The sequence below is a fragment of the Erpetoichthys calabaricus genome, chromosome 5 (genome assembly GCF_900747795.2).
Source record: "Erpetoichthys calabaricus chromosome 5, fErpCal1.3, whole genome shotgun sequence".
NCBI lineage: Eukaryota > Metazoa > Chordata > Cladistia > Polypteriformes > Polypteridae > Erpetoichthys > Erpetoichthys calabaricus.
In genome coordinates, this window is record NC_041398.2 from 194,909,603 (window position 1) to 194,929,896 (window position 20,294).

The following is a 20,294-nucleotide window of genomic DNA, read 5'->3' on the forward strand; positions in this document are numbered from 1 at the left end:
GTGTGTGGGTGCAAGTTGCTGCTCTGCACTCTCTTACTGGAATTAAGAAGAAACTTAATAACAGGTTGAAATTATCATTCACAAGTTTATGACCATTTAGTTACAGCTATGCCTGTACCATAATACATTACCAGGCTTTATCCTAACTACTAAGTTACAATGACTAGTTCTCTGAATCAAAGTAGGTGTACTTGTGGTCTGGTGTAAAATAAGCTTTGTTCCTTTCCTGGATGGCTTTCACCAAACATGTGAAAGAATCTTCAGTGTGTTTTTTTCTTTGTTTTAGGAACTTGTCTATTTCTTCACTTTGATTGCACCTTCTGGTTGCTAGCAGTACTGCAGGCTTCTTTTTGAGGTTCAAACACACCGTGTTGGTCTTCTTACTGCTAGCGAAATAACTCCTTCTGTGTTCTTCTGACCCAGTCCTGGATACTTTTTGGAGTAGAAAGGATTGCTCTTGGTTGTGCACCCACCTTATAAGCAATGGGTTTTCTTCTTACGGCCAGGTTAAGCAACGAACTGAAAAAAAGTGAGTATCTAGATTTTGCAAAGGGGTTTTAAAGGAATGAATAGAAGTTTTGCCATCGGTTTCTTGGTTCCACATAAGCCCATCATATTGGTTGACAATTGGTGTAAAGTTCTGTTAATCAATGTTGCTCATCCTTGAGTTACGGTCCTTTGATTGAACTTGGGTGTCCAGCTCATACCTCTAAGAGCTGTCTCTGAGTGTTACTTGGTCTGTGAAAGATCATCTTATCTGATAAGGTATGGGGGCTGCATTCTATCAAGGGATTTCAATTACTTTTTAGTTGACATTAAGTGTGTCTGGCCCTGCCTCTTTACGTCTGAGCTTGTGTTGTAGGCACAAGAAAATAAATGGATGAAGTCAGTGAGTCCTACAACATCTCTTCCAACTAGAAGTCATGGAAAGTGCCATTGGCTTTAGCAGCTATTCTCTTTCTCTTCTCAAATTGCTAAGTCACTAATTACCTCCTTCTTCACACATGATATAGCTTGGTACAACCCATTGTACAATTTTAGTGTTCTTTGTGTCTTTGATATCATTTAGGCCTGGATGGCCAAACTGCAGAATTTTGTTCGCCCCAGTTTCTTGTTTATAAGTTAATTATTGCTGTGAGAGCAGTTAGGGCTCAGCGTTTTTGTGCTTCATTTTTGTTAACCTATTTGTTACAATTTCCAATCTTCGTCTGCCTTGTTTATTCTTAAACAGCTACATTCTTTGCTTTAATTGTTTCTTGTTTTCTTAGTTCCCAGTTAAGAAAAAGATGCAGATAACAGAGGTGCCATTTACACCTTTTGTTCATCATGAAATATCTGTTTTAATAAAATATTTGGAAAGTAATGAAGAACTGAAATTGTTTATTCACAAATCATCTGGATGATACACTCGGAAAGGTAAAACCCACACTTTACAAATTACCTGAAATGGTAAAAGGATAACACTAACAAGCCATAAAATTAGATAACAAGCTTAGTAGTCAGCATGGATTGCCTCCTAATTGAGCAATTGGACTTGATTGAAAATCTGCAGTCACTTAAGATGTTCACGACTATATATATAGCTGGATTGTAACAGTATAAGTTACAAGCTGGTTAAGTTTGCAGATGATACCAATCTAGATAGACTGGCAGATAATCTAGAACTAGAACTTGGACTTGGACAAAATATTGGGTCAACTGGTCTAGTTGTAGCAGGTGAATTTTAATGAAAGTAAATGTAAAGTATTTTGCATAGGAAGTAAAAACGTCAGGTTTTAATACACAATGGGGGTTCTGAAAATCTAAAGTACACCTTATGAGAAGGATTTCGAAGTCATAGTGGACTTGACACTATCAACTACTAGACAATGTTCAGAAGCCATGCTAACAGAATGTTAGGTTATATCGAACGTTGTGTAGAGTACACATAACCAAGGAGGTTATGGTGAAACTTTATCATACACTTGTGAGGCCTCATCTGGAGTACTTTGTACAGTTTTGGTCTCCAGGGTATAAAAAGGACATAGCAGTGCTGGAAAAAGTCCAGAAAAGAATGACTAGGATGATTCTAGGGCTACAGGGAATGAATTATGAAGAAAGATTAAAAGAGCTGAGCCTATAGAGTTCAGGAAAAAAAGATTTAAGAGGAGACATGACTGAAGTGTTTAAAATAATGAAGGGAATTACTGTATATACTTGCGTTTAAGTCGGAGCTTGGTTTTACCGTATAATTTCCAGTATTTTATAATGTCAGTTGTATAAGTAGAATGCGGAAAAATCACGCTATTGATCCAAGAGGTTATGATATGTAACCGCCAACCTGAGAGAGTAACCACGGAGCTCACTGCTTTTTTTTCTATGTATTGTGCTTACATGACCACACGGTAATACCCAAACTATTCCGAAGCGATGTTTGCACTGTTTTGTGTTTTTTGTATCTCACACTCTCATACACCTTTATCGTAAGAGCATCCCTTATCTATGATGGAGCATTCAATCAGAAGAAAATATGAAGTTTGTTTTAAATTAAAAATTGGCCACTGTGCTGCTGCAACAAAATTTGATGTGTCTGAGAAACTGATGCGAGATTGGAGGAAGCAAGAACATGTAAAAAAAAATGTAAGAGTCATGTTTTTGAACGGGCATATAAATCGGGGTCTGATTTTATGATCGATTTTTCGGGTTTCAAGACCTGACTTATATGAAAGTATATACGATAGTTCAGTTAATCGAGACTACTTTTTTAAAATGAGTTCATCAAGAACATGGAGACACAGATGGAAACTAGTTAAGGGTAAATTTTGCACAAGCCTTAGGAAGGTTTTCTTTACACAGAGAACAACAGACACTTGCGATAAGTTACTTAGTAGTGTGATAGACAGTAGGACTTTAGGGACTTTCAAAACTAGGCTTGATGTTTTTTTAGAAGTAAATAGATAAGACTGTCAAGCTTTGTCTCATCTAGATTGCTCTAATGTTCTTCTTAAGAAAAGGACTGAGTTTATGAACACCTGATTTTGGTTCTTTTGCATGCTGTGGCAGCTAATCATGATTACAATGTTCTTCAATTAGTTGCATAATTTGATGTGATTAACACAATTTATTAGACACGGTAACTTTTACAAAGTAGAAGTTTAGCATGGAGCAATTAACAAGTCAGTTAATGTAATTTTAGACATTATAACACCAGGCTGCAAAAGGCCCAGGACTAGTGCTGCTTTACTAACAGTTACATTTTACTGATTCTCAGCTCAAATGCCTAAACGAGGGCTTCTTGTTCTACTTGAGACCACATTAACCCTTGCAGCTGAATTGAAACATTTTATCAGACATCTAACTTCATTATTATACACTTGAACTGTCTGTGATCCCCTCATCTGATTTGTCTATTGTGAAATATACCGTATCCAGCTTTAGTAATGGAACTGAATCTCTATACATTACCCAGCCCAGATCTGAGTACACTGCAGCATGCAGCAGCATCCAGCCATCCATTCACCCAATCATTCATCCCTTTCCTTAAAACCCTTAACCCAGTCAGGCATTTAAAGCCTAACCCAACAACACATATGCAAGGCAGAGAACCAACCCTGGAAGAAGCAACAATCCATCATATAGCACACTAATACTAGGTCAGCATAAACTTTACAGTCATTCTAATCTTCAGGGCCACATCACATAACCTGCTCTAGTTTACGTAACACGCAAATCGGTCCATTGGTCTTGTCCTGTTTGGACAAAAGAAAAATCTATGCTAGAATGCTGTTCCTACACATCGGGTCAGCATTCAACACAATCATCCCTCAGACGCTCTCAGGGGAGTTAAGTCTGCTGGCCTGCAACACTTTACTATGCAAGTGGATCATGGACTTCTTGATAGAGAGACCTTAGACAGTCCTCATCGGAAACACCATTTCCAGCACCATCACATTGAGCACTTCCACCACCCAAGGCTGTGTATTCAGCTTACTTCTGTGCAGTCTTCTCAACTGCTGCGTACAACTCAAACACCATTATTAAGTTTGATGACGACACAACAGTAGTGGATCTCATCAGAAATGGGGATGAGTCAGCTTACAGAATGGAGATACAACAATTAGTGGACTACTGCAAGTGCAACAATCTGTCTCTTTACATGGAAAAGATAAAAGAGATGATTGTTGAATACAGAAAGGCCCATACTGTCCACACCCTGCTGCTCGTCAAGGGCTCTGCAATGGAACTGGTCAAAAGGACCAAATCCCTTGGTGTGTACCTGGCAGCTGACCTTTCGTGGTTAATTAACACCACCTCCTTAGCCAAAAAGGCACAGCAGCATCTCCATTTCCTTCAGCAGCTGAGGAAGCCAAAATTACCTCCCCTGTTCTCACGACATTATAGTGTTATGACCAGCTGCATCACCTTCTGGTTTGGGAACTGCAGGGTTTCTGACCACAGCGTCCTAAAATTGATAATACAGACAGCAGAAAATATCATTGGGACTTCTTCTTTTTATTAAGAATTGCATCCGTAAAGCCCATTCCTCAGTCTCTTAGTTTCACTTCCATCTGGCAGAAGGTACCGTAGCATGCAAATCATTTCTGCCAGGTTTTGCAACAGCTTCTGTCCCTTGGCTGTCCAGACTCTGATATTTGTGCTGGCCCCCTCCCCTCAAATATGCTCTTAGAACTTTATTTATAAGCAGTACATGTGTTACCACTGTTGTTTATATTAGTTATTGTTGATCTTGCCTGAAGAAGGGGCCTGAGTTACCTCGAAAGCTTGCATATTGTAATCTTTTTAGTTAGCCAATAAAAGGTGTCATTTTGCTTGGCTTTTCTCTACATTCATAATGGCTAACACGGTACAACACCCTAGTACTTAGTTATTGTTATTATTTTTTATTTTTTATTACTATCCATCTATTCAATTTATTACCTATTGTTTATTTATATACCTATGATCTATTATAATTCTTTACTTGCCTTGCACTTGTCATGTGTTTATGCTGCACCATAGCCTTGAATAACTTTATTTTGTACCACTGTATGCTGGAATATGGTGTGTGATTGGTATGACAATAAAGCCACTTGACTTGACAAAATGTGCCTTATAAGGTAAAATGATTCATAATATGCAGCAGGTTTGAAAATGCAGGAATGATTAACATATTTCATGTCATGTGATTTTCTAACCTACTTAATCCAGACCAGGGTCATAGGGGGCGGGGCTAGCATAAGGAGGAAGGCAGGAACAAACCCTGGACAGGGTGCCAGTCCATCACTGGGTGAACATACACACACACACACACACACACTAGGCCCAATTTACAACAACAACAACATTTATTTATTTATATAGCACATTTTCATACAAATAATGTAGCTCAAAGTGCTTTACATGATGAAGAAAAGAGAAAAAAAGACAAAGTAAGAATTAAAATAAGACAACACTAATTAACATAGAATAAGAGTAAGGTCCGATGGCCAGGGAGGACAGAAAAAACAAAAAAAAAACGATTTAGGATCATCCATTTCACTTGAACTGCATGTCTTTGGACAGTGGGTGGAAACCAGAGTACCCAGTGGAAACTCGCGCAGAAACGGGGAGAATACGCAAACTCCACACAGCTGTGCCAAAGTGCAAAAGGGAAGAAAATAGATAAGGGTTATTTCCACTCTGAAATGTACAAAGAAAGTTAGAAACACTGCATTTTGGCTGTTGATCAGCTGCAGTGTGCCTGAGAAAGAAACATTTGCAATGAAATATAGGTGGGAGCACAAAGGCAAGGAAGATGGCAGGAGTAAGAGGCCAGAGTGGATGCACAAGTAATTAAAAGGGAAGATTGAAAGGTTGCTTAAAACTGGAGGAACATGTGAAGAAAATTTCAACATGAAGTTTTATTTTACAAAGGGTCTTTCACTGAGAGACCGTAGCATTACCACTGCCACCTATAACATGTTTCATAATCTTGTTAAATGGTGGAAAGGTATTTTTTATAATAACTTTACTATTTCTATTAATGTTTATTTCTGTTCTTTTTTAGTTTCCTTTTTAGAAAAAAATAAATTGCCTTTATACTTTCAAGACAATCCAAGGAAATAGGGTGGAGTGGGTGAGGGGGTTACTATATAGGGCATCAGAATGACCTTAAAATACACATCAAGATGCTAACTATAACAGAAAAAGAAAGGCCATTGTTATAAAATCGAAACAAAATACTTTATTTTACTGTTTAGGTGCCGTAAATATGTTTAGCCTTTACAAGCAGGGAATTATTGTCTATTCAGAGAAAAGCTACACTTATCTACATTTAGGAAAGATATTAGCTGTCCATTTCATTTTACAGTAAATAATTATTTTAATGAAGAAGAGCTGCATAATATTTTTTCTATTATAGTACATTGAACATTACAGCATTACAAAAATTATGACGAGAACAAGCCATTCAGCCCAACAAAGCTCACCTTTCCTATCCACTTAGATCCCCCTAAGTCAAGTTTTGAAGGACCCTAAAGTCTTACTGTCTACCACACTACTTGGTAGCTTATTTCATGTGTCTATGGTTCTCTGTGTGAAGAAAAACTTCCTAATGTTTGTGTGAAGATTACCCTTAACAACTTTCCAACTGTGCTCCCGTGCTCTCGTTGAACTCATTTTAAAATAAGAGTCTCAATCCACTGTAGGAATTCCCTTCATAATTTTAAACACTTCAATCATGTCATCTCTTTAGGTTAAACCAAAAAGGCTCCGCTCTTTTAATTTTTCTTCATAACTCATCCCCTTCAGCCCTGGAATCAGCTTTGTCACACTTCTCAGGACTTTTTCTAGCACTTCAATGCAGCAAGGTATAAATACACATAGAAACAGCAATACTACTATTAATAACACTATATTCTCAATTCATCCATTTTGGGGACATGAGAGTACCAGGGCCTGTCCGTGTAGCATTGGGTGCAAGTCAGAAACATGTCCTGAACAAGACCCGAGTCCATGTGCACACCTATGCAGGGTCGCCATTTAGTCTAACACAAGTTACTTTGGGCATGTCTGGGGGAAAACACCCACAAAGACCCTGGCAGTTCTGCAAACTCCACACAGGCACAGGATGTGAACCCAGAACAGTGAGTTGGCACACTGCACCACTCTGTCAATACCAGTAACAATAAAAAGGTCCAGAATTTTCAAATTGGGTTATAAGCAGCAATACATAACAGGAATAATAATGCATATAGTTGCAGCAGAGTCAACCAATGTAAAAAAAATGTAAATACACAGCAAGTTATCTAAAGTTAAAATTCCAGTGTTGGCGTGGAAGGTTTACTTGTGAGTTTTTTATACTTAACAGCAATTTTATTTTGTTACAGTATTTAATAATGTTATTTTATTTACAAATCAAGTTTTATTAATGTATTTTATTATGCTGAAAATCTTCAGCAAGACTATTTTATTATGTTACGTGAAAATTAAATTGAGACATTTTTATACATTGTAAAGGTTGTTTGCTTAGGTGATTATATGGTTTAAAAAATAAAATAAAAGCAGTAAACCACATAATTTGTCCAGTGTTTTAATATGTCTTAATGAGATTTTTCAATAGTTACAATGATAATACAGACTTGAAAGAGACAGCATGAGGGCTGAAATGACCGAGAGATGCACAAAGTCAAGGAATTAGCCAAGGTCAGATCCAAAAAACAAACTGTTCGTTCTTCAAAGTCAAAACAAGATCAAAAATCTTTCTTAAGCTGAATTTCAAAAATAAATCATTTAAGCAATTCCAAACTAAGTTTGTTATCCATAAATTTGGATACAAAATGGCCACTGAGACAATCTTTGAAACTCTCACTTAGACAACACCAAGATGGCGCGACCCTAAAGGCCTCACCCTTAGTAACTGATACCGCATCATAATGACAGAATCCTCAAAATGGCAGCAGTCATTAAAGAAGCAAAATGAACTTTGGTAGAGTGGAAATTTTAACCGCAGTGTTTCAGAAGTGGTGATTTTTACACCTTCCAGTGTGGAATCAAACTAGCACCAGAAAAATGTCCAATTTTACACCTACAGCGTTGATTTAACACTAGTCAATTTGCTGTATTGTGTTGTATGTAAAAAGCTTTGTTTCATTTTAATGGTAGTTACATCATTCTTAGTGAGCTACTCCATGAGCACATTTACCATCATGTAAGGTAAAAACACAACATGTTGTCTATCGTATTCCACTGCAGTCAATCTAATGCACTTTGCCTGAACTACTGTGCATGGAAGACCAAAAACAGAACCTACTGGACAGGAAAATCCAAGATTTCAGCCATGAAAAAGGAATCCTGCTCTATTTTGTTCCTTTTTTTGCTTTTTATTGTAACCATTTTTTTTTTCAAAATTAAACATCAGTAATCAACTTCTCCAACTTACTGCTCTGGCTTTCAAGCATTAGGACTTAGAACTATAAGGCTATTTTTGATGAGCACTAGTCATTCAGCCCAACACGTCTTAACAATTCCTAATCACATAATTGTTTTAGAACATCACAAATGAGGCTCAGAAGTTCCTATGGCACTCTCACATTTGTTTTATGTGCACACCTCTGTCTGAAGAAATAAGCTTCCAAGTTCGTGTTGTTGGAGAAGAATACTGTAGATTTGAATCTATCTTATTGACTCCATAATTTTAAAAGTGATATCACTTTACATTAACAGTCTCTTATTGGCTTTTATTTGTACTATAATTACACAGTAATTAGGCATCAATACTATAATAAAAGAACAGTTAAGAACACAATGCACTTTTTTTTAATCCATTTCATTTATTTCCTTATACCATTGCTTGAGTTCCGTGATTAGTATGTCATAATAATACCTCATTCCACTTTTTTCCCACATTCTTCTTTACAAAACTGCTTAACCTCTGTCAAATTGCATGGGGATTGTGAGTGAACATCCTTTTTTCTAGTCCTGCCACAAATTGTCAATTGTATTGATATCTGGACTCTGAATTGACCACTCCATGATATCAGCCAGACATTATTGTTTTTAAGGCATTTCTGTGTAGCTTTGGTTTTATGCTTGGGATTTGTTGTCTTCCTGGAAAACAAAAGTTTCTCCCAAGGTGCAGGTTTCTTGCAGGCTGCATCAGGTTTTCCTTCAGTATTTCCCATATTTTGCTGCTTTCGTTTTACCTCTACACTCTCAAGCCTTGCCTGCTATAGAGAAGCATCCCCACAACATGTTTCTGCCACTACCATGCCTCATGGCGGGGATTGTGTGTTTTAGATAATGTTCAGTATTTGGCTTACACCAAACATGGTGTTTAGTCTAATGACCAATAAGCTCAATTTTGGTTTCATAAGATCATACAACCTTCATCCAGCTGACTCCCACGCACCTTCTGGCACGCTCTAACTGAGATGTCCATGTGTGTTTTTTCTCTTTACCAGTCTCTTATAAAGCTGTGAATGGTGAAGCACCTGGACTACAGTTGTTTTCTGCACAGATTTTCCAGTCTTGGCTGCTGTAGCTTGTAGCTCCTCCAGAATTTTCTTTTGGTGGCCTCTTTCACTGGCCTTCTTCTTGCACTTGGATGGCCTGCTCTGGTCAGATTTACAGCTGTCCTGCCCTCTTTATTTTTCTTAATGATTGATTTAACTGGATTTTAAAGGATATTCAGTGACTTGGATATTTTCTTGTACCCATCCCCTGATTTTTCATGGAGTTGCTCGGTGTGTTCTTTTGTCTTCATTGCGTAGATTAGGCCACCATACTGTCCACAAGCTGGACCTTTCAGATAAGGTGCATTTGTACTACAATCAGCTGAAACCCCAGACAGGTGATCTCATGTGAACTAAATATGTCACTTCTTAAACCAATTGACTGCATCAGCGATGATTTATGTTTGTCATATTAGGGGTGAATATAAGGGGTGAATACTTATGCAATTGATTATTTTGTATTCTATGTTAATTTACGCCCCTTTGCAGAGATCTATTTTCACTTTAACATTGAATAGTCCTTTTCTGCTGATCAGTGTCAGGAAAACCAAATGAAATCCACTGTGACTCAATGTATAACAAAGAAATGTGAAAACTTCCAAGGGGTGAATACTTTTTATAGGCACTGTGACTGTCATTCCAGTGTTGTGCACAGGCCCTCTCTTCACTCACCTCCTTCACTACTCTTCCTCTTATCAGTGAAACCTTGACCTACTCATAACCCAAATTTTGACTTATCAGGTTACTTGTGGAGAGCAGTGTTTAAAGCCTGCATGAAGATTACATCCAAGGCAATCCTCAGGATCAACTGAACTGAAGGGTCATTCTGAAAGACCAATGACCTTCACCCCATAGCTGCCTCTGGTGACCACACAAATTCCTGAATACCTATCCCCAATCCTTAGTTTGTAATTAATGAGTCAACCAGAATGAACCCATGTCATGAATCTTCTCATTCCAGTTAGAGACCCTAGCTGCAACCAATTTGGTCTGTAGGACTTTTTATGTCCTCCTTCTACCAGTCTTATCATCTATTTTCTTTCCATGACCAATGAATAATTACTTCTGGGGCAATCTTTATATAGTTATAGCATATTGCCTAAGTGTCACCAGTACCAGGGTTTTTTCTCTCTTTTATAGGATCTTATATTTGACCACTGACATTATTTGTGACCTTATTCTTGTCAAATGCCAACCCTTTCAGCCTGGCAGTCCCTTATCCATGGGACATACCTATGCCTATATAAGCCAACATCCTATATGTCCCATATACCCAACATCCCAAATGTTCTGTATAAAGCAACATCCAGTGAGGACACCGATGAGTTCACTAGTACTGCCAACACTTATTCATAAGCAGTGGGATTTTGGGCATGTACATTTTGGGATGGTTACACTTACCAAGTCTACAGACTTTCAAAAGGGACAAAGTCATCCTTAGAAACCAACCATAAAAGGAGTCCATGAAGAGATTTGTGTGTGTGTGTGTGTGTGTGTGTGTGTGAGAGAAAGAGAAACATAGAAAGAGATGATGAAGCATATAAAGAGCGGCACTTACATGACCTGCTCCTCTGCTTAAACCCATTAGCATGAGCCGCTAGAAAGTCTTAGGAAGGATCCTAGCTTGGATCATCTCATGGAATTGGAAAAAGTGAGTTACAGAAGAAAGAATATTTCAATTAAACAATACCACCAGCTGAGATCTGGTGCCATGATGCTATGCTGGTTGAAGTGGCATCAGAAAATAGATGGACAAAAGTTCACTATAATGATGAAGATTGATTTTTTTGAAAACATCGCTCCAGTCACAGCTAAATTAGAATAATGGAAGCTGGTGATTATGTTTGCTCCCTGCAGTCCTGTGGTTTCCAGTCCATTGCTTTAATGTCTAGGCTAGTTGTTTTTTTTTTGTGCAACCAAATCTTGTCCTTCGTATTGTCTTCGAGACCCAGTCACAGTGAGAGCAGAGCAATGTTGATTATTTAAGCTGCCTATGGAAACCCACCTCAAGACACTTGGAAAACCATACACAAGCATTTTCCATTGAATACAAAGTGAGTCACAAATATGCACAACCCAAAAGGCAGCAACCTTCGACCCAAAATAGGAAAGAATCTGTGGTCTAGGACATTCTGTCTTATAAATACTGCATTGTACACATAAACGGTATTTAGTTTGTATAGCATCCATGAATACCAAGAGAATACCAAGACCTTTTCATTGTCTGTGAGGAGTTTGCACTTTCTGTCCACGTCTCCATGGATTTTACTCCCACATTCCCAAAGATTTGTATGGTAGGTGGATCGGTGATTCCAAGTTGGTCCAGTTTGTGTATAAATGTGCATGTGTATAAATAGGTTACACACGCCCAGGGCCTCTGATTTCTGCCTCATACGTGATGGTGCCAGACCTTGATTACGTGGGTTTAAGAATGTTACATTATGTTTTTTTAATGGAGATTGCTGCCTCAAAACACTTTACAGTTAAGTATGAGCATGAGAGCCTGTAGGCTAAGTGACAGGCTGAAGGACACATAGCAGATCACTGGACTGGATTAAACCTGCATCTGTATGGTTTCTAAATTTGACACCTTAGCCTCTGGCCACTGGCTAAAAAAAGGTCTTGTGTTACAAGCAGTCTGTTCAACTGCAGTGCAGTGTGTTAAGTGTACAGCATGAATATCTGTGAAATGCCACAGGATACGAGAGTTGGGTAATTGTTCAATTGTATATTCCTTGTAGGGCCACTCTTTGACTGTCATTGTCATTAAACACACCCAAGTAAAAAACCACAATATGGCTCCCTTCCGGCCAGCCCTCCATAATGCTCAGGCATATTAGGAGGAGACTCAGTCAATGATAACCAGAGTGACCCACAGGACAGAGCTCTGAACACTCCGAAGACTCGAGGCTACACGTTCTGCATTCTGATTATTGTTATTTGTTTTGGTTTTCACACACCATTGAGTGTTTGCTTTTGGACTGAAGAATTAAATAGGGATGATCATGCTGGAGCCCAGACATTTTTTTTGGTGTGCTTCTCCCTTGCACCACAACACCATGACAAACAAACTGGTATTGAACAAGATGCAAAAACACATCTGCTGAGGTGGGCTGGCGCTCTGCAAGGTATTTGTTCCTGCCTTGCCCCCTGTGCTGGCTGGGATTGGCTCTAACAGACCCCCGTGACCCTGTGTTAGGATATAGCGGGTTGGATAATGACTGACTGACTGACTGACTGACTAAACACATCTGAAATAGAAAAACTATTTAGAGAATTAGAATTAACATCTTTCAAAACCTAATATGAATATGAAAAAGTCCACCAACGTACTACAGAAAAGATACAAAAATAAATGATAGTATAGTTTTATAAGGCCATTATGGTCACATGTACAGTGTACAGTGCATTTCTTATTTGCATGTGCTAATCAACATTCAACATGTTGCCACGATTAGTGAATATCATTAGCTTACCTCAAATCTTTTGCCTTCCTTACTTCAAAAATCATAGAAGAATGTTAGCATTATAGCAGGGAATTCCAAAATAATTAAAATTAGCAGAATTGGAGGAGATTTTTTTTTGACAGTGGATACAAAGAGAAAAATTAATTCTAATAGGATGATCACTTAAAGGTTTTGAGTGTTCAATTTCATTAGTATATTTAATTTAAATTATTGTTTACTTCGGATTTGTATCATTGTGGTTCAGTTCAGCTTCAGCTTTTGAACTGATGGCCTTAAATGTATTCTCTGGTATGTTATGACATTCATGTTTAGCTCAATGAGGCTCAGCAGCAGGGCTCACCCGAACTCTCACGCTCACACCAGGTTTTACAATATGAAGTTCTACAGTTCAATAGGAGCTGTTAAATGGCTTCAAGAATGACATATGGCATCACAGCAAAGACGTTTACCTTTGACTCACCTATAAAGAGCACACATTTTTTTGCAGGGATCTAAAAACCTTAAATCACAACAAGCTGTAATTCACATGCTAAAATTTTTTTTAAATGGAATTCTCAGTAGGTTTCCAAAAACTAAACCATGATAACAGCAGAAGCAGCAGAGTGACTCAAACTGATCTAAAAACTCTCTCTTTTTGAGCACAGACTACATGTCTCTCTCACAGTTTTTATTCACAATTTTCTTTCATCACTTCCATGTGCCATCTCCCACCCCACCTTCCTGGACCTGCTAAATCTTCAATTCTGTAGGAATAAATTGCTAGTGATCAATGCCAGAAACAGGGGCCTCTGAGGCAATCCGAGTGAAACAATCCCTTTTAATTCGCTGTCCAGCCAAGCCCTACAGTCTTAAGCCAAGAATACATTTTCGGGTAAATTCAAGAAAGAAAATTCTCCAGTCATGACCTTTGATACCTGAGCCTTCCAGTTGCAAGAAGTAAGAAGCTATTCAGTCCAATTGTGCCTACAGTACTGTGCAGACATATACAGTTTTCTTGCACAAAGTCATTCTTCTAGGCGTTTTTAAGTTCATCATTGTCGTTCTGATAATTGTAAGAAAATTCTAATTAAAAATATAGCTGTGACTGTGATTGAAAATGATTAACAGCACTCAGTTTTATTTCATAAAGCAGGCTCCCCAAAGTGGAGAGTGAGTCCATATTGGCAACCATTTACTTCACAGGCACGCTTTATGAAATAAAACTCAGTTTTCTATTTTGGTTTAAAACTTGGTTCTCGCAATCTTTATGTATTAACTTATGCATATGGCTCACACAAACCTGTTAATGTAGCATAGCTGTTAGTGTTGCTGCTTCATAACTCCAGGGCTTTCTCCCTATCCATATGGAATTTGCATATTTTCAATTTGCTAGTATGAATTTTATTTCATATTCCAAAGGTGTGTGCCTTGAATGAATTGACATATCTGAATTAGCCTGGTCTAAGGGTTCTCTGCAAATGTTTGGCTTCCCTGCAACCTTATGTTATAACATATTATATTATGGCAATCCATTTATATATATGTGTTAGTGTGTGTGTGTGTGTGTATGTATAGATATATGTATTTAAATTCACAGCATATTATATATACCAATAACTGAAATAATAAACTACTGCTATATGTGTATATATATATATATATATATATATATATATATATATATATATAATATATATATGTGTGTGTGTGTGTGTGCGTGTCTGTGTGCGTGTGTGTGTGTGTATGTGTGTGTATATATTGTGGCCAGTTTGGGACGCTCCAGCTCCCCAAACACACAACACAGAAAAGCTCTGCATACAAGCATAAAATGAACAAGAGTTTATATTGTGAGAAACTCTTCTAAGAATCATTTCCCACACCACCCGCACAAGTACAAGCACAGCAGCACACAGCAATATACAGTACTCCGCAATTCTGTCTTCTTGTCTCTCTCTCTCTCTCTCTCTCTCTCTCTCTCACTGCCTCCTCCTCTCCTCTCTGAAAGCTTTGTCCTCCTTCCTCCCAACTCTGGCTCCTCTAGTTGTGGCAAGCAGCTCCTCTTATCTTATATCCAGAAGTACTTCCGGTGTTCCGAAGCTATGGCTTGAAAGCACTTCCAGGAGAGGTGAGAGTCAATCCCCACAGCACCCCCTGGGGGTACCCATGGAACCCAACAGGGCTGAGTTGCAGAACTCCACATGCCATGGTGCCCTGTGGGAACCCGAGGCACTGCCGCAATGTAGGGGGTTGCCATCTAGCAGTCTGGGGGAGACAATGCCCCAAACATGTTGTCTCACCCAGTCCTTCTATTGTGAGGCCATCCTGGGGTGTCGACCGTCCTTCATGATTATATATATATATATATATATATATATATATATATATATATATATATATATATATATATATATATATATATATTTGTAGCTATCAATCCACAAAAGGAGAAGATGAGTCACATTTCCTAAAATCGTTTTTTATTCCTAAGCCGTTTGAATCGTGGCTTTCAAATGAAAACGCATCAACAGATTTATGAACATGAACTCAGCATATGCTGGATTAAAAAAGAAAAACATCCCCATATTAAATAACATTTTATGACCCTCCAAACCCCACCTTATTATTCCACTTCCCCTTACAAGCACCTACCCCTTTCCTCATTTTCTATATATTACCATTGATTCCTGTATGTATAATCATTTTCCCCTGATGGTGATAATATATATTTAAATTCACAGCATATTAATTTAAAAAGCACATTTCTGATCTAGTTTGCTTAAAGCTTCCCTTTAGGATCAGCCATTGTCATTATGCCTCTTATAATTTTTACTGTAATATCTAATGATGACAGAGCATTTCTCAATGACATCCTTGGCCCTTATTTAATCTCCATCCATTAAGTGGTTTGCATAGTGACACAGTGGTTACCCTTAGAGCTCCACAACACTAAATTCAAACATCAGCCTGAGTCGCTGTCTGTGTTTGCACATTTTCCCAATCTGAATGTTTTTTTTACAGGTTACTGGTTAAATGCAGTTGTGCTGCTGTATGAATAAGTGTAGATGTGCCCTGTGGTGGGTCAATGGGTTTGTCCCTGCTTTGCACATTTTTTTTGCAGAAAAAGAGTTTATCCCATGAAATAAATTATGAAGACTGGATGGATACGTTCAGGAAATGGATAGATGCCATTCGATTAGTTGAAATGTATCCTTGAAATGCATAGACAAATTGATCACCCATAAGATTAAAAATAAGGAAGAAGCAAATGAGATAGCAGAGACAATAGCACCTCCTTCATGGCGATACCATAAGCGGTATATAAGAAGACAGATGTGTGCCTACACTCCGAAACAATGGTTGAAAAATGACAATTTACTGGGTTGTGTGGTTCTCTACAATTGCTGAGCACTTTGAGTAGTGAGAAAAGCGCTATATAAATGCAAAGAATTATCATTCTTTATAGAGCCAATGCTTGTCAAAGAAGCATTGCATTCTGGGACGGGTTCTTTCCTTGTGAAATTGGTTCTTTGGGCTTTGAAAAGGTCCCTAATATGTGGATAAAACAGAAATCTTAGTCTGTGTTGTTGTATGCCCAAGAGTCCTTTTAAAATTATGAACCCAATGACATTTCATAAATCTGTTATCATCTGTTTCTAGTTATTTATGGAAACTGTTACAGATCTAAATAAATAAAGGGTTCTTTCTACAACCTTTATGTACTGTAGATGGTTGTTTTGGAGACTAAGAATGATTTTCCTATGGCATCACTCATAAGAACCAGTTTTGGAAGCTTTATTTTTAAGAGTGTACATCAAGACCAATGCTGTAAAGTGTGATGTAGCCTTGAATTGCTGGATTATGTGAGCACGTGATCACTTTCTTCTGGTTTTGTGGGCATTGCAGCAGTTTGTGATGCCTCAACCCTCCAGGTTCTTTCCCAGCTGAGATACTTCCTACAGTATATAAAGTGTGTATGCTTTTCTCAGCCTCTACTGTATGTGTGTTTACTTCCTAAAGATCTGTTTAACTTTTATTTAATACTCTTCATCCCAGAAAAAAGCATAACATGCCTGGTTTCTGCCACTAGGCATTCAGGGCTTCAACCTAACAATAGCCTAACACAACTTAATGCCAAGATGGACAGTTTGACACCAGGTGGCTTTGGACCTTATGGCTGTGTACTCGCTGGGTGGTTATCCCTCTTATGGCCACCTTGAGAAAGCATCATGTCCAGAAACCATCATATTGTCAAATTGCCACTTTTGATTGGCTGACTGCGCTTGTGACCTGCAGATGACCTGCACCGTGTCCTGGTGGGATGAGCACTGACTCCCACCACCTTGAACAGCACAAGAAGGCTAGAAAATGGTCGGATCTGGCCTTCTACAAAGCTGAAAGTGTTCAATGCCAAAGATCTTCCAATTTTATTTATGGTCCGTTGTTTTATGGCTCAATCCCATTACAGACATACTATTTCATTTTTTGTCTGATATTTTTCCACTTATTTCAGTCTCTTGTTGATATCAGTGTCTCCAAGCATTGCTTTTATAATGAAGATAATTTAAAAATATTTATTAAGAAAGATATTAAGGCTTTATGCAGCCTTTTCTTTAGCTTTGAATAAACTGACTACCAGAAGCTGGACAGGTACAGTATTAATAAAGCCTTCTTCATACATTATAATCCAAGCATTAGTCCCACTGGATTGCTACACATGTTTTGATTTTAAAGAATGCTCAATAACAATAAAGTAATGCCATCCACATGCACTTTACAATCTTTTCCACAGCAAAAAAATGTTACACTGCAACTTTAAATAAACACAGAGTGTCTACTGTTTAAAAGCTAAAGGCAATTGATGAAAAGTTTTGGACATTTTGCAAAGTTTCTAAAAGGAAAGTTGGAATATATATCAATAAAAATATTAAGATCAACTCTGAAACATAAAAGCATGAAAGTTTCTATATTTTATGCATTACAAAATGTAACTGGAGAAGCATTCCCATAGAAAGTAATGTTACTTAGAAAATGCACCACTAAAACACACAGGCTGTATTTGGTTTTGCTGACACAATGGCTGTTTATATTCACCAAACCAGTGAGAATTTCTGCCCCGTGGCTATCAATCTGGGTTAAATCGAGCCTCCCTGAATGCATCCAGCAGAAGCAAGAAAGTACAGCCTACCTGAACCATCCTGTCGGCTTACATCCAGCTGCAAAAAGATGCATAACCAGAAAGATGAACTCCGATGTATCCATTTCGGTGGAAGAGAAGAGGTGGAGTCTGGGGGTGTGGTGGAAATCCGCCTGACCTGAAATTCAAGCCTTTCTCTTTGACAAACCTTTAACTATTCACAATTTTCACTGCCTTGTACTTCTGTTAATTAAAAGCAAGAGAGGGAAAAATCAGAGGAACCGCAACTAACCAGCTATGGCTGGACATTAACCCTGCTCTTGTTAATCCATTGGAAGCTGAAGCCTTCACTGGGTTGTTGTTGTCATTTGTTTTTTTCTTTTGTATTATGTATATTGATAATGCTGCTTTTTTGACTGGTCAGTATTAGCCACAGAGAACAGTACATATGCAAAATTTTCTGCTGCTCTCGTGTATACAGAAACAGGACTCTACTTTCATTGAAAACATTTATTTAAGCTTTATTATTTAAATAATCCACCTATTTTCCAAGCCTCTTAGTCTTAACTCTGCTTCTTGGAAATTCAAAGCCAATCCCAGCAGTCCTGGGTGCAAATTAGGAACCTACTCTGAGGGAGGCACCGGACCCTTACAAGGCATACCTTCACCAGGCCAATTTAGGGGCGTCATTTTATTAATGTGAGGTTTCAGTTCTCCTTGTGACACCAAGGCTCCTGAAAGACATTTAAAAATATTGGATCAGAATGATGTTAATTTGGTGCACGCATATATCATGTGGCCCATTTAGGCTGGAGCTCGATTGCAATGTTCGCAGGTTGGATCTTGCCCTGGAAACATTTTGGACAATTTTAAATGAGATAGATGTGCTCAATAGATGATTTTAAGTTGAGTAATTGAATGCTTTGCATATATGGAGCTACATTGAATTCTGGGCATGGCTGCTTTCCACTCCGTTTCTGAAATGTTGAGTAAGAGATCCTTTAACCACTGTACTCTGGGATCTTTGAAAGGAAGGAACTTTAAAATGTTTTTATATATTATAGAAATGCTGTCTGGGTCTTCAGGACTGATAAATATCTCTTCTGAAATAGAAATAGGTGTGAGTTGAGGAAAACTGGGCAGATTTTGTTTAGCAAAGTTTCTAATTTGGAGATAGTGGAAAAATTGTGTTGATGGGAGACAAAATTTGGAGTGTAATTGTTCATAGGATGCAAAGACATTATTGATATACACATCTCTAAATGATTTAATCCCATTCGTTTTCCAAACATTAAAAACTGTGTAAGTTTGAGAGGGTGGAAAAAGGTGGTTATCATGTAGAGGAGCCACAGATAAAATATTCTCTAACTTGAAGTGCTTCCTACATTGGTTCCATATTCTGAGTGAATGAAGCACAATCGGGTAATTAGTATATTGACAATACCTTGCATTTACTTTTTTATCATTATTTGAAAACCCTGTTTTTGTTGTTTAGTCCTGGGGATTTTACAGTTTCCCTTTATCTTTTGACATTATTAGGCTTTGAGTGTGCAGGCCACAAGCTTGCTTTTTGAGATTTAGGGACAGGCCTTCCAGTGGCCCTGGAGTTCCCAAAACAGATAATTTATAATCCTGCATCTCAGAATTAATTCCAGTTTACTAAAGCATGATTTGATACCAGTGGATTAGCTGGTTCCAAAACATTGTATTTCAATGGGCTCTTGCAATCCTGGAAAAGTTATTCTGGATAAACGAATATTCTTGGCAAAATTTACACGCCCTTATTAGTTGGACCCTAAAAAGCCAATCAACCAGAGTCATACAAGTCTGAGAAACAGGAGGAACAACCTTCATACCAGAATGAATGTGGAAAACAATTTATTACTGAAATTCGTGTAAACTTTGCATGGCAAATTGTTGCATTGTTCAAAAAGTACACTGATGATGTTACTCTACATGAAAATGCCCTCAAGTAAGCATTTTTGCAGTAGCAATGTTGGGGATATTGGGAAAAGGATGCTAAGGATAGAGGTGCCAGGGAAGAGGAAAAGAAGAAAGCCTAAAAGAAGGTTTATAGATGTGGTGAGAGAAGACATGCAGGTGATGGGTGTAACAGAGCAAGATGCAGAGGACAGAAAGATATGAAAGAAGATGATCCGCTGTGGCAACCCCTAACAGGAGCAGCCGAAAGAAGAAGAAGAAGAAGAATGATGGCAAGAAAATTGTAATAACCATGACATTAAG

General features: G+C 38.0%; 1 protein-coding gene across 1 annotated transcript in view; it reads right to left on the bottom strand.

Annotated features, from left to right (window-relative positions):
- LOC114652139 (transient receptor potential cation channel, subfamily M, member 6) overlaps positions 1-18,170 on the bottom strand; it is a 158,347-nt gene extending 140,177 nt beyond the window's left edge. Inside the window, exon 1 of the mRNA XM_051928453.1 lies at positions 18,102-18,170. Coding sequence (XP_051784413.1) covers positions 18,102-18,110 — 9 coding nt within the window. The 5' untranslated portion in view covers positions 18,111-18,170. The remainder of the gene's footprint in view (positions 1-18,101) is intronic.
- Positions 18,171-20,294: the final 2,124 nt, after the last annotated feature.